This window comes from Corapipo altera, unplaced genomic scaffold (assembly GCF_003945725.1).
Source record: "Corapipo altera isolate COAL_440 unplaced genomic scaffold, ASM394572v1 69, whole genome shotgun sequence".
Lineage (NCBI taxonomy): Eukaryota > Metazoa > Chordata > Aves > Passeriformes > Pipridae > Corapipo > Corapipo altera.
This window is the reverse complement of record NW_020884908.1, coordinates 6059831-6075334: the sequence shown is the minus strand read 5'-3', so window position 1 is coordinate 6075334 and position 15504 is coordinate 6059831. Positions and strand designations below refer to the sequence as shown.

The 15504-nt window shown below is 41.9% G+C and overlaps 1 protein-coding gene across 2 annotated transcripts; it reads left to right on the top strand.

The window, feature by feature from the left end:
- Positions 1–580: 580 nt before the first annotated feature.
- COQ2 (coenzyme Q2, polyprenyltransferase) lies at positions 581–14786 on the top strand. 2 transcript variants are annotated; one of them, XM_027652814.1, is made up of 8 exons: positions 585–679; positions 771–937; positions 4351–4472; positions 4703–4788; positions 5642–5775; positions 6226–6414; positions 8877–9071; positions 14581–14602. In XM_027652814.1, the coding sequence occupies exons 1-7, from the start codon at positions 658–660 to the stop codon at positions 9030–9032; spliced, it is 876 nt and encodes a 291-aa protein (XP_027508615.1). In that variant the 5' UTR covers positions 585–657; the 3' UTR covers positions 9033–9071; positions 14581–14602. The 2 variants fall into 2 exon arrangements, with proteins under 2 accessions (XP_027508616.1, XP_027508615.1); XM_027652815.1 differs by having other exon boundaries at positions 581–679; positions 8877–14786.
- The last annotated feature ends 718 nt before the right edge of the window (positions 14787–15504 follow it).

Here is a 15504-nt window from a genome sequence, read left to right as displayed (position 1 = left end):
AACATTTCCTTTTTTTTTTTTTTTTTTTTTGGGGGGGGGCAGTGGTGGGGGGGAATCCAGTCTCCAGAAAAATCTAGTCCGGGCTTTCCCCGTTCTGTACTCCAGAAAAATCCAGCGTTGGTTTTCCCCCATTCCGTACTCCGGCCTGAATCCAGTCCGGGGTTTGCCCCATTCCGTACTCCAGCTGAAATCCAGTCCGGGTTTTGCCCCATTTCCTACGGAAATCCATAAAATGGTTTGGATTAGAAGGGACCTTAAAGATCACCTGTTTCCTGCCATGGGCATGTTATTTGCTTTTTTTTCATTAACGATATAACGTGGAAAGGTTTGGGAGACCAATACGTTATGTCCCGCTGATGACAATGGAGCCCGGCCCGCCACAGCCCCGGCCGCGGGCGCTGCGCATGCGTGGGGCCCTCGTCACGGCGGCCCGCCGGGGCCAAGATGGCGGCAGCGCTGCTGTCCCGGCTGTGCCGGGGCCCCGCCGGGCTCCGGGTCCCCGGAAGGCTCTGCGCTGCCCGCCCGCCCCTCGCCGCAGTCCCGCCGCTGCTGTTGCTGTCTCGCCGCCGCCCCTGCGAGCACCCGCGGCCGCGCAGCTTCTCGGCGGCCGAGCTGGTGCGCGCCGCGCCGGGCCCGCTGCAGCCCTACCTGCGGCTCATGCGGCTGCACCAGCCCGCCGGTGAGCGCGGGGAGGGCCGGGGCCCCTGTGCCCGCGCTGGCCTCCCGTTCACCCCCCGCTCACGCCACCCGCGGGTTTTGTCTCCCCGCAGGGACGTGGCTGCTGTACCTGCCATGCACCTGGAGCATCGGGCTGGCGGCCGATCCCGGCTGCCTCCCGGACTGGCACATGCTGTCCCTGTTCGGCGTGGGGGCCGTGCTCATGCGGGGCGCCGGCTGCACCATCAATGACATGTGGGATCGCGACTTTGACAGAAAGGTAGAGGGGCCCCCGAGGGCTTGCAGAGACGTGGGCAATGCTGGTCGATGCTGCCTCCCAGTACCTGAAGGGAACTTACCGGAAAGATGGGGCAAGATTATTTACAAGAGTGTGTAGCACCAGGACAAGCGGAAATGGGTTCAGTAGATTTAGCTTAGATATAGGGAAGAAATTCTTTACTGTGAGGGTGATGAGGCACTGGAACAGGTTGCCCAGAGAAGTTGTGGACACCCCATCCTTGAAGGTGTTCAAGGCCAGGCTGGACGGGGCTTTGAGCCACCTGGCCTGGTGGAAGGTGTCCCTGCCCATGGTAGGGGGGTTGGAACTAGGTGATCCTTAAAGGTCTCCTTCCAACCCAAACCATTCTGTGATTCAGTGAACCGAGCACATGTCCACTCGTCTCCAGCATCACAGAATCACAGAACCATTAGGGTTGGAAGGGCCCTCAGAGATCATCAAGTCCAACACTCCTGCCAAGGCAGGGTCACATGGAGCAGATTACACAGGAACACATCCAAGTGGGTTTGGAATGTCTCCAGAGAGGAAGACTCCACTTGAACAGATGCTATTTTAGTAGATGGGGCTTTTTTAGCCAGGCACCAGGGATCTTGAAGGCACCGAAGTACGTGAACATCACCAGTGCTGCCTTGCTGAGTGAAATCATAGGGCTCCAGGTTCAGAATCTCCTCCATGTTTCTCTCTGAGATTCATGCAATTAATTTGTCTGCATTTCCTCCTAAAATAGTAGAAATTATTTTGTATAACATTTCTCTCTAGGACTGTAATAAGTAGTCTGGAGTACTTACCTCCATATAGGATAAAACACATGCAATTGTCAGCTGTAGGTAGTACTTAAGTTTGTTTCTCAACATTGTTTTGCATGACAGAACAAAACAAGTAACACCTTTTTGCTGCACTAAGAATCACTTTTTTTTCCACCTTAATTTCAGGAGCAGTGTTTCCTTGTATTGTTAATTTTTTCATGAGAATGACTATTTAGAGTATCATGCTCAACCCAGAGCTAATCCCCTTCTATTGTGTTGTATTTTTCTTTTATCATCTCCTTTTTATTCAGAAGAAGGAAATAAGCAAAAGGCAGTGCCCAGTGTCAGGTGTTGAAAAGTATCTTGGTGATGTGTCACTGTTTGCTGGTCCTATTTTCTGTTCCTATATTGTTTCTCTGGTTTTGGTGCTGGCAAGAGACAGAATAATGAGCCAATCCAGCATGTGGAGTTCTTACTACAGCACTGTTGTATTGTTGGGAAGGCAATGAGTCAGTACAGGCTTTGTGGCAGCTTTGGGTGGTTTAGGCCTTGGAAGATACTAACAACTGCATGTGCTAAACATATTTGATGGTGGGGATGTGATTAGTATGAGGGAATTTTCAGTATAGTGATTTAATTTCTCCATTATGTGGTGTGGTGAGATGTAAAGTTTTAAAAATTGCTTCCTTGGCTTTTTTTGATGTACCTTAAAAGGCTGCCTTCAACACAAGTGTGAGAAGCTGAGTCAACAGCAGGATGTTGGCTGGTGTTGGTGATAGTGGTTTGGGGGTTAGATTTTGTGTTATTTATTATTTGGTAAATGTTTTTTTTAAGTGAAATGTCCCATCTTTGGTTGCAATGTGCAGTGGAATTGGTCACAGATATGTTAAGTGAATGTTTAATCTGCAAAAGCATATGCAAGACACTTCATACATACATGATATTCTGTAACAAGTTGGCTTTTGAACCTCTTCAAACAGACATTTTACAGTATTTTCATCAATATGCACAATTTCACAGAATCACAGAACCGTTAGGGTTGGAAGGGACCTCTGGAGATCATTCAGTGCAACTCTCCTGCCAAGGCAGGCTCACCTGGAGCAGGTTACATAGGAACACATCCAGATGGGTTTGGAATGTCTCCAGAGAGGGAAACTCCACAGCCTCCCTGGGCAACCTGTTGCAGGGCTCTGCCACCCTCAGTGTAAAAAAGTTCTTCCTCATGTTGAGGTGAATTTCAGTCATTTGGGGTTTTTTTGGCATTGGTTGCCTTTGGCAACCATTCATATAATTTTAACTTTTTTCTGATATTTGTTTCTTTCTTCAGTTTGCCTTGTATGGTTTATTATTTATTTATTATTATTCCAGACAGAGTTTCGGAACTCCTTTGTATCCCAACTAGGATTAAATTATTTGTCTTTTCATTGTTATTAACCCTAGATCGATGGGACTGGATTCTGAAAATCCCATTAGAGAGAAACAAATGTAAAGAATAGAACTAGGGCCCTTTCATTTCTCCCCAGAAAATAGAAAACAAATGTTTTAAATTGCCCATCAGTTACTCATATGCAAATATTTGATGTTCTTTTCCCTGCTGCATTTATGGAATCCGTGCAATAAAAGATTATTAAGGCCATACTTAATGGCCTTATTCATAATTCCAAGCCAACTTAATTTAAAATTTAAACCTGCCAGGCTGTTTGGATGTAAATTGCAGTGCTTTAGAGTACAAAAAAAAAAAATAAATGTGATAACATCATCAATTTCCAGTACTTTCAGACGTGTCTTTTCCCATCATTTCTGTTGTATCAGCTTTACTGCTCACTCTTCCTCTCTCAACTAGACCATTCACCCTTCTTCTAGCAATGCTCTCAGTGTGTTTTTCCCATTCTTGGTTGAAAAACTCTCCAAATGCTACTGTGGTGGTAGGGAGGAGGAGTTACCTTCCTGGAATCTGCTTGCTTACCAGTATGACATCTCAATGGCCTCAGAGCAAAATCAACGCTGTCAGGCCATTACAAGACAGCCTTCTGAGATCATTAGGCAAAGCTTGACCTCAGTTCTGCCTGCACAGAAGTGCTTGGTGGTGCATAACCATTAGCAATGGCTGTGTGTGCTTCAGGAGCTCTGCATCTTCATGAGATTTTACATGGTAATCATATTAAAGCATTTAAGCACAGAAGTGCCGTTTGAAATCAGGATAGTTAGCTCACAACTTTTTAAGTCTGTTTTTTTTTTTTTCCCTAAGGTGATAAAATTCATATGCAAGATGTCTGCAGTGTTTCTAATCAGCCTCATTCCATACAAGTGGAACCTTAATTCTGCACTAGTTTTTAAAGCCTTCGTGCTTCAGTTATAGGCACTGCTGCTTAGAAATCCTTGATGTATTTCTGTGTTTAATCATTGAAGGAACCCCATCTCATGCATTCTGTGACGTGTTTTTGTTTATTTCCACACTTACGTGCCAGTAGTGTGACTTTTACTTACAAAAGATATTTTGGAATGTGTTATGTTGGATGGGGCTCTGAGCAACCCGGTCTAGTGGAAGGTTCTCTGCTTGGAACTAGATGATCTTTTAGGCCCCTTCCAATCCAAACCGTTCTGTGATTCTGTGTTGGATTTGGTGTTAACATAATTTCTGTTTTTCAGGTTGCAAGGACAGCAAGTAGACCCCTGGCAGCTGGAGATATCTCCACTTTTCAGTCCTTTGTTTTTCTTGGGGGACAGCTTAGCTTGGCACTCTGTGTGCTTCTGTGTCTGAATTACTACAGGTGACGTATGAGTGATCTTTTGGTTTTTAAAATTTGATTCTGGGTCCAGAGTTAAGCACAGACATTTTCAGCAGAAAAAGTGTTAGGGGCAGAGGGAGGGGGTTATCAGTAATGGATTGTATTTTAAAGTAAACTAATTAGTTCAGTACTGTGTACAGGTCCCATAATGCTGCACTACATCTAGTGATCTTCAGCCTGGCAAACAATAATCCTCTTGGTACTTTTTACAGTATTGTTCTGGGAGCAGCCTCTTTGTCTCTTGTGGTCACCTACCCTCTGATGAAGAGAATAACGTATTGGCCACAGCTGGTTTTGGGTGAGCTGGAAATATTTTTACTATTTTTTCTTCAGATGTAGTTTTTGGGGTGTTTTACAAATTAGTATTCATACTTTTGCAATCCGATTTTTTATAACTCTGTATCAAAATAGAAATACCTTATAGACAAAGCTCTGTTGTATGAGAAGCTTAATTTATAACATGCATGAGTTAATGTGTGGGTTTGGGGTTTTTTGGTTAGAAATCAATTCTTTGTTTTGATGGAGTGATAGGAGGAAGAAAGGGAGCGAGAAAATAAATATTTGTCATTTGAGAATGAGATTTAAATTTGGGATTATCTCAAAACTTTTCTTAAATAGACCTTTGTCCTGCATTTCAGTCTTCATCCTCTAAAATAACTCCAGTACAGATTCTGATGATGCTTGTATTTCAGGCTGAGCTACTGAAACATATCTATGTATACTGTCTTTCACATTCTAACTGTCTTCAGAGGGTGTCTTTACCAAAATTGTCATTTTTAGCCTTGAAGGACCACAGTTGGCTGCCATGTAGTGTTTTGCAGTCAGTTATGCTGATATCTTTTGTTATACTGACATTTAGGCATTTTAACTTTAGTCCTGTTGTTTGAGTATACTGGAATACTTCTGTGCAAATGTTTCCCTACACTAATGAAGTCAAATTTAAATTAGGGAAAAATGTGTGGCATGTGTATTTTTCCTTGTATGTCCAGAGTATTTAATGCCAAACTAATTATATTTATTACTTGCCTGAAAGTAAATGATAGAAAAATAGAGATCCTGGTATTGTACAAAAAGATGCATGAACAAATAATATTTAATTATGTGCATTCTTGTAACTTTTTTCTCTTTCTTTTAACTCTTTGTGTTTTTAGGACTTACATTTAATTGGGGAGCCCTTCTTGGCTGGTCTGCCATCAAAGGGTCGTGTGAGTGGTCTGTGTGCTTACCCTTGTACTTGTCTGGAGTCCTGTGGACCCTGGTGTACGATACCATTTATGCACATCAGGTAGAGTAACACTGAGAAATTTCACATCTCTCTGTTCAAATACACAAGTCTGTGTGTTTAATTACAACACTGTTGTCAAAGAGCAGAACTAACGTGTGGCAGTTCTTCAGCCTCAGCTGAGCTAAAGCAGCGCCAAAGAAGTCCCAGCTCTTTGGTGTTTCATTGTTGTTTGCAAATGTTTTATATATCAGATAGAAAGATGGAAGTAAAATGTCCTTTGCACTCTTATGCATTTGCAGTGTGTAAACAAATTTGACGTTGGTATTAGCTCTTGGCTGCTAAAGCAGCTCTGAGACCAGCCTTCTAATTTAAATTTTAATGTAGAGGCCTAGAAATGTACTTAAATTGGGTTCCTAGTAAGAAGCATTGGGAATTTAAGCAAAGCCTCCCTTTTTATGAAGTGACATTGAATTGTGGATTTTTTTTTGCTAAACTATCCTTTCGTTCTAGGATAAGAAGGATGACATCATGATCGGTGTGAAATCAACTGCATTACAGTTCAAGGAGGATACAAAACAGTGGCTCAGTGGCTTCAGCCTTGCCATGCTCCTGAGTTTGTGCGTGGCAGGGATGAACTGTAACCAGACATTCCCGTATTACTCAGCTGTGGCTGCTGTAGGGGCTCACCTAGCACACCAGGTTTGATGGATTTATTCATACTTTTTCCATGGGGAAGTTCTTAATAAGAAATCAGAGCACTTTTCAACCCACATCTGTTCACCACTTACTTGAAAAAAACCAGTTCCTATAAAGAGGACTGAAATCTTCTGACCATAAGCTTGCTTCTCTTAAGTACCTTTTGCAGGCCTTTTGTTTCAAGAGACCTTCAGTCCACAGATTGTGGAGCACTGTGTTTCAGTCTGTTCCTAACCAAAAGAAGTGCCTCACATTAAGTTGTGATCTCAAGGAGATGGTTTTTGTCTCGCTCCCAGTAGCAGCTGCTGCTAGAATCCACCTCAATATCCTGCAAGATAAAAAATTTTACTATTCTGATACAGCTGTTATGATAGCAGATGTTAGTATCATAATTTTATGGTAATTGACAGTTCTAATTCACAGTTCTTCTTCTAGCAGAGAACAATCTGGTTCAGTCTTGCAGTTGCATTAGTTCAGAAGTTTTAGTGAATAACAGAAAGAAAGAAATTGGCTTTGTCAGTAAAGGAAGCAGATAGGATCTTGCTACCATGTTCTTTCTGAATCCTAGCAACTGTGTTGCACAGTTTTATAGTGACAAATCAGCCTACGCAAAAATCAATTGTTGGTCTTGATGGCAGTGAGTGGTGGCAGAGGTTTGTGTGTTGCAACTATTGAAAGCATTGGCCGTTTGAGAAGTCTGTGGTTAATGTGGACTTTGTAAAGCACATTAGTCTTATGTTACATTTTTATGGGTGGAGCTCATGCAGGAAATGGATATTAAACGCACCTCTGAGTAAGAGAATTCCTGTGGTGATGTAGTCTGGCACTCAGCCACTGCTTTCACAGTGATTGTGCTTGGAAATCTGTGAGGGAAAGAATACTATGTCAGCTGCATGACCATTTACAGTTTGAATTGTCAGAGAGGCTTCACACTGTAGTTTTGGCTGAAATGAAAATCAGTTTGCTGCAGGGAGGATTTTTATAAGTGAGGGTGCAGAGCTATTGAGTGTAACTGATGGAGAATGCATGACTCTGTGGACTGCCAAAGTCACGAGAGCAGCACTGTTCTGTGTACCACAGAGTAGCTTCTTTTTGAGGGATTATTTTAATATTAATCCTGCTTAAACATTCTCATGCTTATCTTCTTGTTCAGGGCTTCTGATCGTGTGCTTAATGGAGTTTAGAAAGCTGAGTAAGCTGCTTGTGGGCTAGGTTTTCCTTAATTCACTGAATTTTTGCATAAGACAGAGGAATTTGGGTCATGATGATGACAAATTATATCCCTCTCAAGATGTTCCCTGATAGAAACATGACATCTTTTACTTTCTTTGTGTTTCTGAAAGTATTTCTCATGGCTTGGCTGCCGTTGAGTTTTATTTGTCACTTCAGTGTTTCAAGTTCACAGTGTTTGAGGGGCTAACAGGTTTTTAAGGGTGTGGATAACATGACTTTGAAGCTTGTGAACAATGCTTCTGTTTATTTGATCAGGACCCAGCCCTGTTTTCTCTGTATGCCCACAAATGGCAGAGAAACTCATTTCCTGGAGAAGGTTTCACTTCTTTTACTTGAATATGTTCTGGTTTAACTTTTTCAAAGGCTGAATTGCAAGGTGTGAGGTTTTAGGGGGTACTTTTCCATTAATCCTTTCACTTGTTTTGCTTAACATTTCCTCTTGTCATCATTCTCAAGACATTTGCACCAAATTTTGGTTTGGGGAATATTTTTCAGTAACTTTGCTCTTGCTACACCTTGTGGGTTTTTTTTACCTTTAGCTGTGACTCACAGCAAACAGCTGCTCTGTTGGGTAAGCCAAGCCTTGGTTCTAGCTGCTGTTTCAGGTGTCTTGGTTCTTGTTTGCAAAGGGACTGAATGGACATGACTAAGAGCAACTGGACTGAACCAGCTGTGTGTGACAAGGCAGGGCCTGGCACTTTCCTGTGCTTTCCATCTAGCCTGGTTAACTTCTGGCTCTCCAGTGCCTTGCCTCTACTGAAACGTGGGACAACACCTTGCAGCAGGGATTGAAAGATGTCGGCATGTTCTGGGGGGTTTGTCTTTAACTAAAGTTCCCACTGAAGGATTAGGTGGCTACCTACAAAGGCAGATCTCAAAAAGGCTTGTTGACATGCCCAGATATTTTCACACTTTTAAATATCAAACTGGACACACCAGTAAGCAGGCTGTTTATATGTTCTTTCATTGAGACAGTCTGGGAATCATGTTCATATGTGATCCTTGACTTTTTTGCTGTATGTTGAATAAATCTGTCAAACATAGACGCCAGTTATGCAAAAACTCTTTTTTAAGCACAGAGTATACCTGTTTCTTGTGGAGGTAAGGGTAAACTTTAGAATTTAAGAATAATTTTTTGAAGTTACATACCTTTTTGTGTCATTTTGTGATGTATCTAATATTTACGAGTCTGTAGAATAATAGTCCTGTAATGTTTTACTGTGCTTTTGCAGATTTACACTTTGGACATAGACAAGCCTGAAGACTGTTGGAAGAAATTTGCTTCAAATCGTACTGTAGGAATTCTGCTCTTTACAGGGATTGTGCTTGGAAATTTGTGGAAACAAAAGGACTTAAAAAATGTAAAAGAGACTTTAGAAAACAGATAGTTGAAGTTATTATAAATACTGATATTTTAGTCCTAAAATGTAAGTACTGTAAGAAGGAAAAAACTTTTAATATAAATATAGCTGCTTTATACTGTTTATTTATAAAAGCTGGTGAAAATATTCTTGTTTCTAAAATCATGCAGTTGAGATGATCCTACAATGCAAGTTTTAATTATTTGTAAATAACTTCAATGTCCATAGAAGCTTGAATAAGTGAAGCTGCTCTGCTGGTCCTGTGTAGTGTCAAGCTTGTGTCAAGCTCTGAAGACCGAATGCAAGATTTTATACAAAAGGTGTATCTCTTAGTGACGGCACATGCAAAAATGCAGAATTGTTTCAGGATGTAAATAAAATCTACCTGTACATGTTTGATGATCTGGTTTATTACAAGAATAATTCTCAGTTTGAGTTGGAGCTTGCTGCGTGAAAGAATTGCAATAACTGTTTTCATCCTGAGATGTCTAAAAGCAGTCAGGACTTTTGAGTGTGTGAGGTTCATAATAAGTCAATAGAGAAGTATTTAGGATTACCTTTTGCTCTTGCTGTGATTGCTGACAGCGGGTGCTTCTCACGTGAAAAGAACAGGTCTCTGTGAAGTTGCCTGCACAGAGTGGGCTGAGTTTGTTTGCCAGGAGTGACTTGAACACAGACTACTGACTTCAAACAAAAATGGAGTAGCCCAGAACTATTGCCAAGTGTCCATGACTGCTGGCTGACCCTGAGGTACAAATTTGTCATGCTACGTGTTGTCATACTTCTATTTTTTAATTCCGTTTGTTTTGACTTATTGCCTACTGGGTTTATTTGTAGTCTTACAGGAAGAACTTGTTTCTAGGAGGATGCCTAGAAGCAATAAAAATAGCAAGTGCAGGCTAACAGTTAAATTGCTTAAAACTGTTCACGTTTTCAATTGGCTTATGCTCTCCCAGTTCCACGATGTGCATGGTGTTTAGCCTTTTCTTTGACTCCTGGTGTTAAAGAGCTTGTATGGCATGTTGTGAAGTCGATTTCTGTGGAAGGAGGAGCAGGCACAGCTGTTCTGGGATAATGATGCAGTGGAGCTTACCTGAGTTTCCATACTGGTTGGCAAGGCAAGCACACTTTTCTCCATGGGTGACTGTGTATGCCTGCATGTGGGGCTGTGGTTTGGTGATACAGAATTTGGTTGCCAAGCTCATTATGGTATCCCAACCACCTTTTCTGATGTCTGCTCTCCTACTTGAGTGGTGGGACACAACTTGTGTGTGCAGTCACAGCAATAACAAGGCTCAGTACTGCTCTGGCTCCAAAGATGGGAATGATATTTTTAAGGTTATTTAAACCAGTATTTCTGAGAGACCTTGCAGTCCAGAGCCATGTGTCCAGGGTTTGCTAAGGGTAATTTTGCACTGCCAGTGATGGTGAACAGGCAAAGCAGTTCTTGGTGCAGGAAAAAGAAAGCATCTAACGAGTCAGTGGCTTTGGTCACAGAAGTTCCTTTTTGGGGCTGGAACTGCTGGTTCTGAACACTTCATTTTAATGTACATCCTGTCAAATTGCTTTTTCTTTTACTATTTGCATCAGTGATGTCAAATACATTTTAAGCAAATCAGAAATAGTAGATTTTTCAGCCTGACTGCATGTAAGATAGAAATACATGAAAATATTAGGAAGTGTGACTGCTTTTAAGTCATCCTCAATCCTTACACAGAAATTGTTCTTAAGTAAGTTTTATAAATTTGAGGTGGAGGAAGCATTAAGTTAAAAAAAAAAAGGCAGTTTAAAAATACTGTGTTTCTAAACAATTATGTGATGAAGTTGCATTTTGTAGAGGGAGAATTGGATGCATCCAACTCCATGTTGAACTTTCTTTATAAACCATTTACTAGTAATTAAGAAGTCTTGTGATGTAGTTAGGATGGATCAGTTTCTTAATACTACTTAGTATCATCTCAAAGAGGTGGCAAAAGTTATTCATCCATTTTTAATACATTGCAGTGTCTTTGAGAAGCTCAGATTTGGGAAGAGCTCCCATTTTGTAGTGCCTTTGAACTTACTGGTGTCCTTTGTCCAATGATGGCTTATCACAAGCATTTGTCTTGTAATGAGAGGAAGAAGAAGGTGTAGTTAAACAGAGTAAAAATTGAAGTTCCAAAACAGTCCTCATGTCCTAAACTTGAAAATCATTTCATGTTTTCTGTGGGAGTTTTCCAAGTTCATCTCAAAATGCATTTTACAAAGATAAACCATAGCTGTGTTTTAGGTTAATTGCCTGAAGAACTGAGGAAGGTTGAGGTTCTAGGCTGTTTAGTACTGAGGATGTTATTTGCGTGAGCATTTTATGATTAATACACGGAAATAAGAAGTAATTTTTCAAGTGCAAAACAAAAAAAGCTGAGCTACTTCCTGAGTAAAACCCTGTTTGGCAGGTGTGGGTGCATCTTCTCCTTTCATTCCCAAGCTATTCTAATTCTGATCTTTACAAGGACACTCTCTGCTGTATTTAGATACAGTCTACTAAAAGTTCTCAAATAGACCTGTCTCTAAGCATCAGCTTTATTATTAGGTAGTGTGCTTTTGCATAAATAAACAGTGTCCTCTGGAAGTTTCTCCTCCACTGTCAAACCTTGCCTTTCTTGTTATCTTCCTTTTCCAAACGTTCCTCCACAGGATATTGAGATGATAAATGCTTTTGCAGGCAGCAGGAAGGTCAGATGTGCCTGGCAAGGGCCTACTGAAACACTTCCAGTTCCTCTGTGGACCAGAAAACTGGGTAACCAACACCAACCCTTGCCTGCACGTGCTCCCATTGTACTTCGTATCAAAGCAAGAACAGCTCTTTGTCCAGGATTAGCCCTACAGAAGTAGGGTGCTAGTTCCTGCAGGGATGCAGGGAGAGGTTGCCAAGGCATCCCTTCATGGTGGGGCTGGATCTTTTCCTTAGGAGCCCACTTAACACAGTGGCACATGAGAGGCTTCACGCTCACCTTTGACAAGGGAGGGACTCTCCATAGGGTCAGCCAAGGCAAACTGTGCCTGGATTTTGCTATTTGTCTGTTTCTTGGTAAATATGGAGGTGGTAATGAAAGGGGGCCAGATTTTTTCCTCTGTTTGAAAGTATTTGCTGCAGGTACTTGGCTCTGGAGCTGCGGGGAGCAAACAGCTTCAGCCAAAGCACACAGGCCAGCTGGTCTGGCTGGCAGGAGCTCAGCCCCAGGGGCCACCAGGGCAGCAGGTCAGGCATGTTGCCAGCCACTGGTAACCTGGCTTGGCATTGAACAAAGGACAAGTTGGTTCAAAGGCACTACAAAATGTGAGCTCTTCCCAAATCTGAGCTACTTAAAGTCATATCACATAATTGTTCAGAAACTTACTACTTTTCATTTTTAATAAAAAGGGGGCTTGACTAGGTCAGAAAGGTGTGTCTGTGGAAAGATCAGAGCATCCTCGGGGTCACTGAAAAGCCAGCTGAAAATTAAGGTACCACATCACCCGCACCAGCACAGCGCTGTGATTAGCCATTATTCAAGGGAGACACTGAAAGCACAACTGTTGTGATGAGGGACTGGTGTAGTAAGCAAAATGTAGAGAATGTATTTTGTGGGCACTTTGTTATTTCCTTTTGGCAAAAGCTGGGAGAGGGCCATTAGTTTATTTTGAAACACTTCACAGTACAAATACCGTGAAGACAAGCTCTGTTTAAACTTCAAAACAAAGCAGACAAGAAAAAATGGGGATATTAATGGATAATGTGAAGTTTAGGTACTAGCTGAAGGCTCCTGGAGTACTGGAGAGGTGAGTTTCCTGCAGTGCCTCCCTGTAGTTTGTGGCAGAGGCAAAAGGCCAGAGCAAATTTTAACGGAGTGTGCTACATGCAGTACCAGAATTACAAAGAAAATCACATAAGAGACAATTTGTTTTACAGTACTTCTCTTTTCCTGCCACTTCCAGGCAGCTGTACATATGTGATTTTGTCTGAACAGAGCAGAAGGGTGTTGTACAATTAAACCAAAACGAAACCGACAACAAAAACAGTATTCAATGCCAAGTTCAAAACTTCTAAAAATACAGCTTTAATTTCTGGAAGAGGGAGTGTAAATCCACATCCTAATGAAAAACAAACGAAACCCAGTCCCGAATGCTTACATCAGCAGAACACAGTTCCTCTAAATTGCAGAGCTTGGCTATGGCAGGTAGAGTAATAAGGAAATACACCTAATATAAAGAAGTTGCTTCACCTGCATAAAGAACAGAACCAAGCCTGTAACAAGCTGTGAGGGTAGTGGGGAAAGCAATGCCCATTCTGCAGGATCTTGGGGTTTTTTCCTAGGCTGACATCAAAGCATTTGGAACGTTCAGCTCTGAATGAAAAGTATCTCACTCTCAGAAAGTCCCTGAAAGGAGGTTGTAGGCAGGTGGGAGTTGGTCTCGTCTCCCGGGTAACAAGTGACAGGAGAGAAAACGGTCTCAAGTTGTACCAGGTGAAGTTTAGATTTGATATTAGGAGAAACTCCTTCACTGAAATGGGGGTTAGGCATTGAAACGGGCTGTTGAATGAAGCAGTGGAATCACCACCCCTGGAAGTGTTCAGAAGGTGTGAGGATGTGGCACTTGAGGACGTGGTTTAGTGGTGAACATGGCCGTGCTGGGTTAGGGGCTGGATTCCGTAATCTTAGGGATCTTTTCCAACCTTAATGATTCTATGATCTCTATAGAAGGGAAATAATTTTACCTCCAGCTTAACTTTGCAAGCAGCAGCATCAGGGGAGTGTTTCGAGGAGAAGTTTCAACAGCGTTAGGTGGCTGCTTAATAGAAAAACCTGTGTGCGTTTTGTGTTGCCTCTCATGTGGCAGCATGGCCAAATATTTATCAGACAGATTTTCCAGCTTCATTAGAGCTTATTTTCTCCCCAAAACTGTCATGTTATTAACCACTTTTTCAGGGGATATATATAAATGGCAATAAAAGTACTTGAGAGAAAATAGAGGAAAGCACAGATTTTAAGTGCATTACAGTTGTGCTTTACTTAAGGGACCTTGAATTTATTTGCTTAGAGATGACAAGATCCTTTTTCCCCCCTACTTCCGCGTGCATGACACTGCACAGTGGGTGCAATAAGGCAGTAAATGATACTGCACAGTGGGTGCACTAATGCAATAAATGAAAGGTTTGGCAGTCCACTGGAAAGAATTGTGCTGACTGTATCTGTCAGGTGAGGGACTGAGGGTTCCCTGCCTCCTTCCTCCTTAGGAGGAAGACCCAGGGCAGAAAGCCGAGGCTGTGTAAGCACAGGTTGTCCATGGAGCTGAAGGGGCTGAGGTTGCTCTTGGCTTGGCAAAGGACAGGCTGAAGGTCTAGTGCTGCAGAACAAGGATGTATCACTCATAGTGGGCACAAAGAATGCAAATTTTGTAGACCACAGAGACACCTGGCAGAAATCCTAAGATGAGGAAGAAACTAACTGAGCCAACTCATTTCAACTGTGCTGAAACTGCTGCTGAAAGATTTCTTGGGGAGTTCAGTGTCCCTGTAGAGGATAACTTCTTTTTTATTCCACACTTCCTTCAGCTTGAAGGACTGACACACTGACAAAAAAACCAAGGGAAACCATTTTGAACTTCAATTTCCCAAGATGTTGACTGCCAGGAGGAAGTGAAAAACGGAAGCAATGGAGAAGAGACTTCCATGTTTTGCCATTTACTGTTTTAGCGAGCAGTACTTTACAGTAAAATGACTTGCACAAGACAATAAAAGAAATAGTTGCTCAACTGTGATGATGTGTAATTAATACTATCTTTGTGACCTTGGCTCCATTTCACATTGACAAGGCCAATTACAGGCTTTATTCAGGTACAGACAAGTGCCTGAGGTGTGTTTGAATACTGAGTCCTGGCAACAGATGTCCACAGTCTCTCTGCCTGTTGTGTCCACAGGAACACCAATACTCTGATTGTCACCATGTGGGTGCTCCTCCGCAGACACTGTTTTCTTGGTGTGTGTGATGTGGCAAGTAAACCCTGGACTGTCTACAGAAAACTTTTAAGGAGCTCATGAAAATTAAGCAAAAGTTAACTTACTGCCACTAGATTTATATTCATAATAAAGTAGCCTGGCCCTTCACTGAAAAATATTCTAGGGAACAGCTCATTTCAGACTTCAGAAAATCACCAAAAGCTATTAAGACTTCACTGTCTTGTTTGGCTCAAATCTGAGTTGATGGTCAAATTGCTCCTGACTCTAAGGAGATTATCAGTTTCCTTATTTTCACGTACAACAAATGTACAAAAGTACAAATGTACAAAAGTACAAATGTACAAAATGTACAAAAGTCTTATGGTGCAACTTACTTCAGCTTCCAGGAAGTAAAACCTACAGTAAATCCAAGGCGAGTAATCCGACCTCCAGAGTCAAAAATGCAAAAGTAAATTGGAATGTGTGTGAGATATAATAATTGTCCATGTTCTCAGATAAGTATACACACACACACACACA

What these genes read in the sequence shown, in the direction of transcription:
- COQ2 (XM_027652815.1), top strand. Translation starts at nt 658, where the DNA reads ATGCGGCTGCACCAGCCCGCCG. An exon ending in GCGGCTGCACCAGCCCGCCG is followed by an intron (nt 680 to 770) that starts GTGAGCGCGGGG and finishes GTCTCCCCGCAG; the next exon opens with GGACGTGGCTGCTGTACCTG. An exon ending in TTGGCCACAGCTGGTTTTGG is followed by an intron (nt 4,789 to 5,641) that starts GTGAGCTGGAAA and finishes TTGTGTTTTTAG; the next exon opens with GACTTACATTTAATTGGGGA.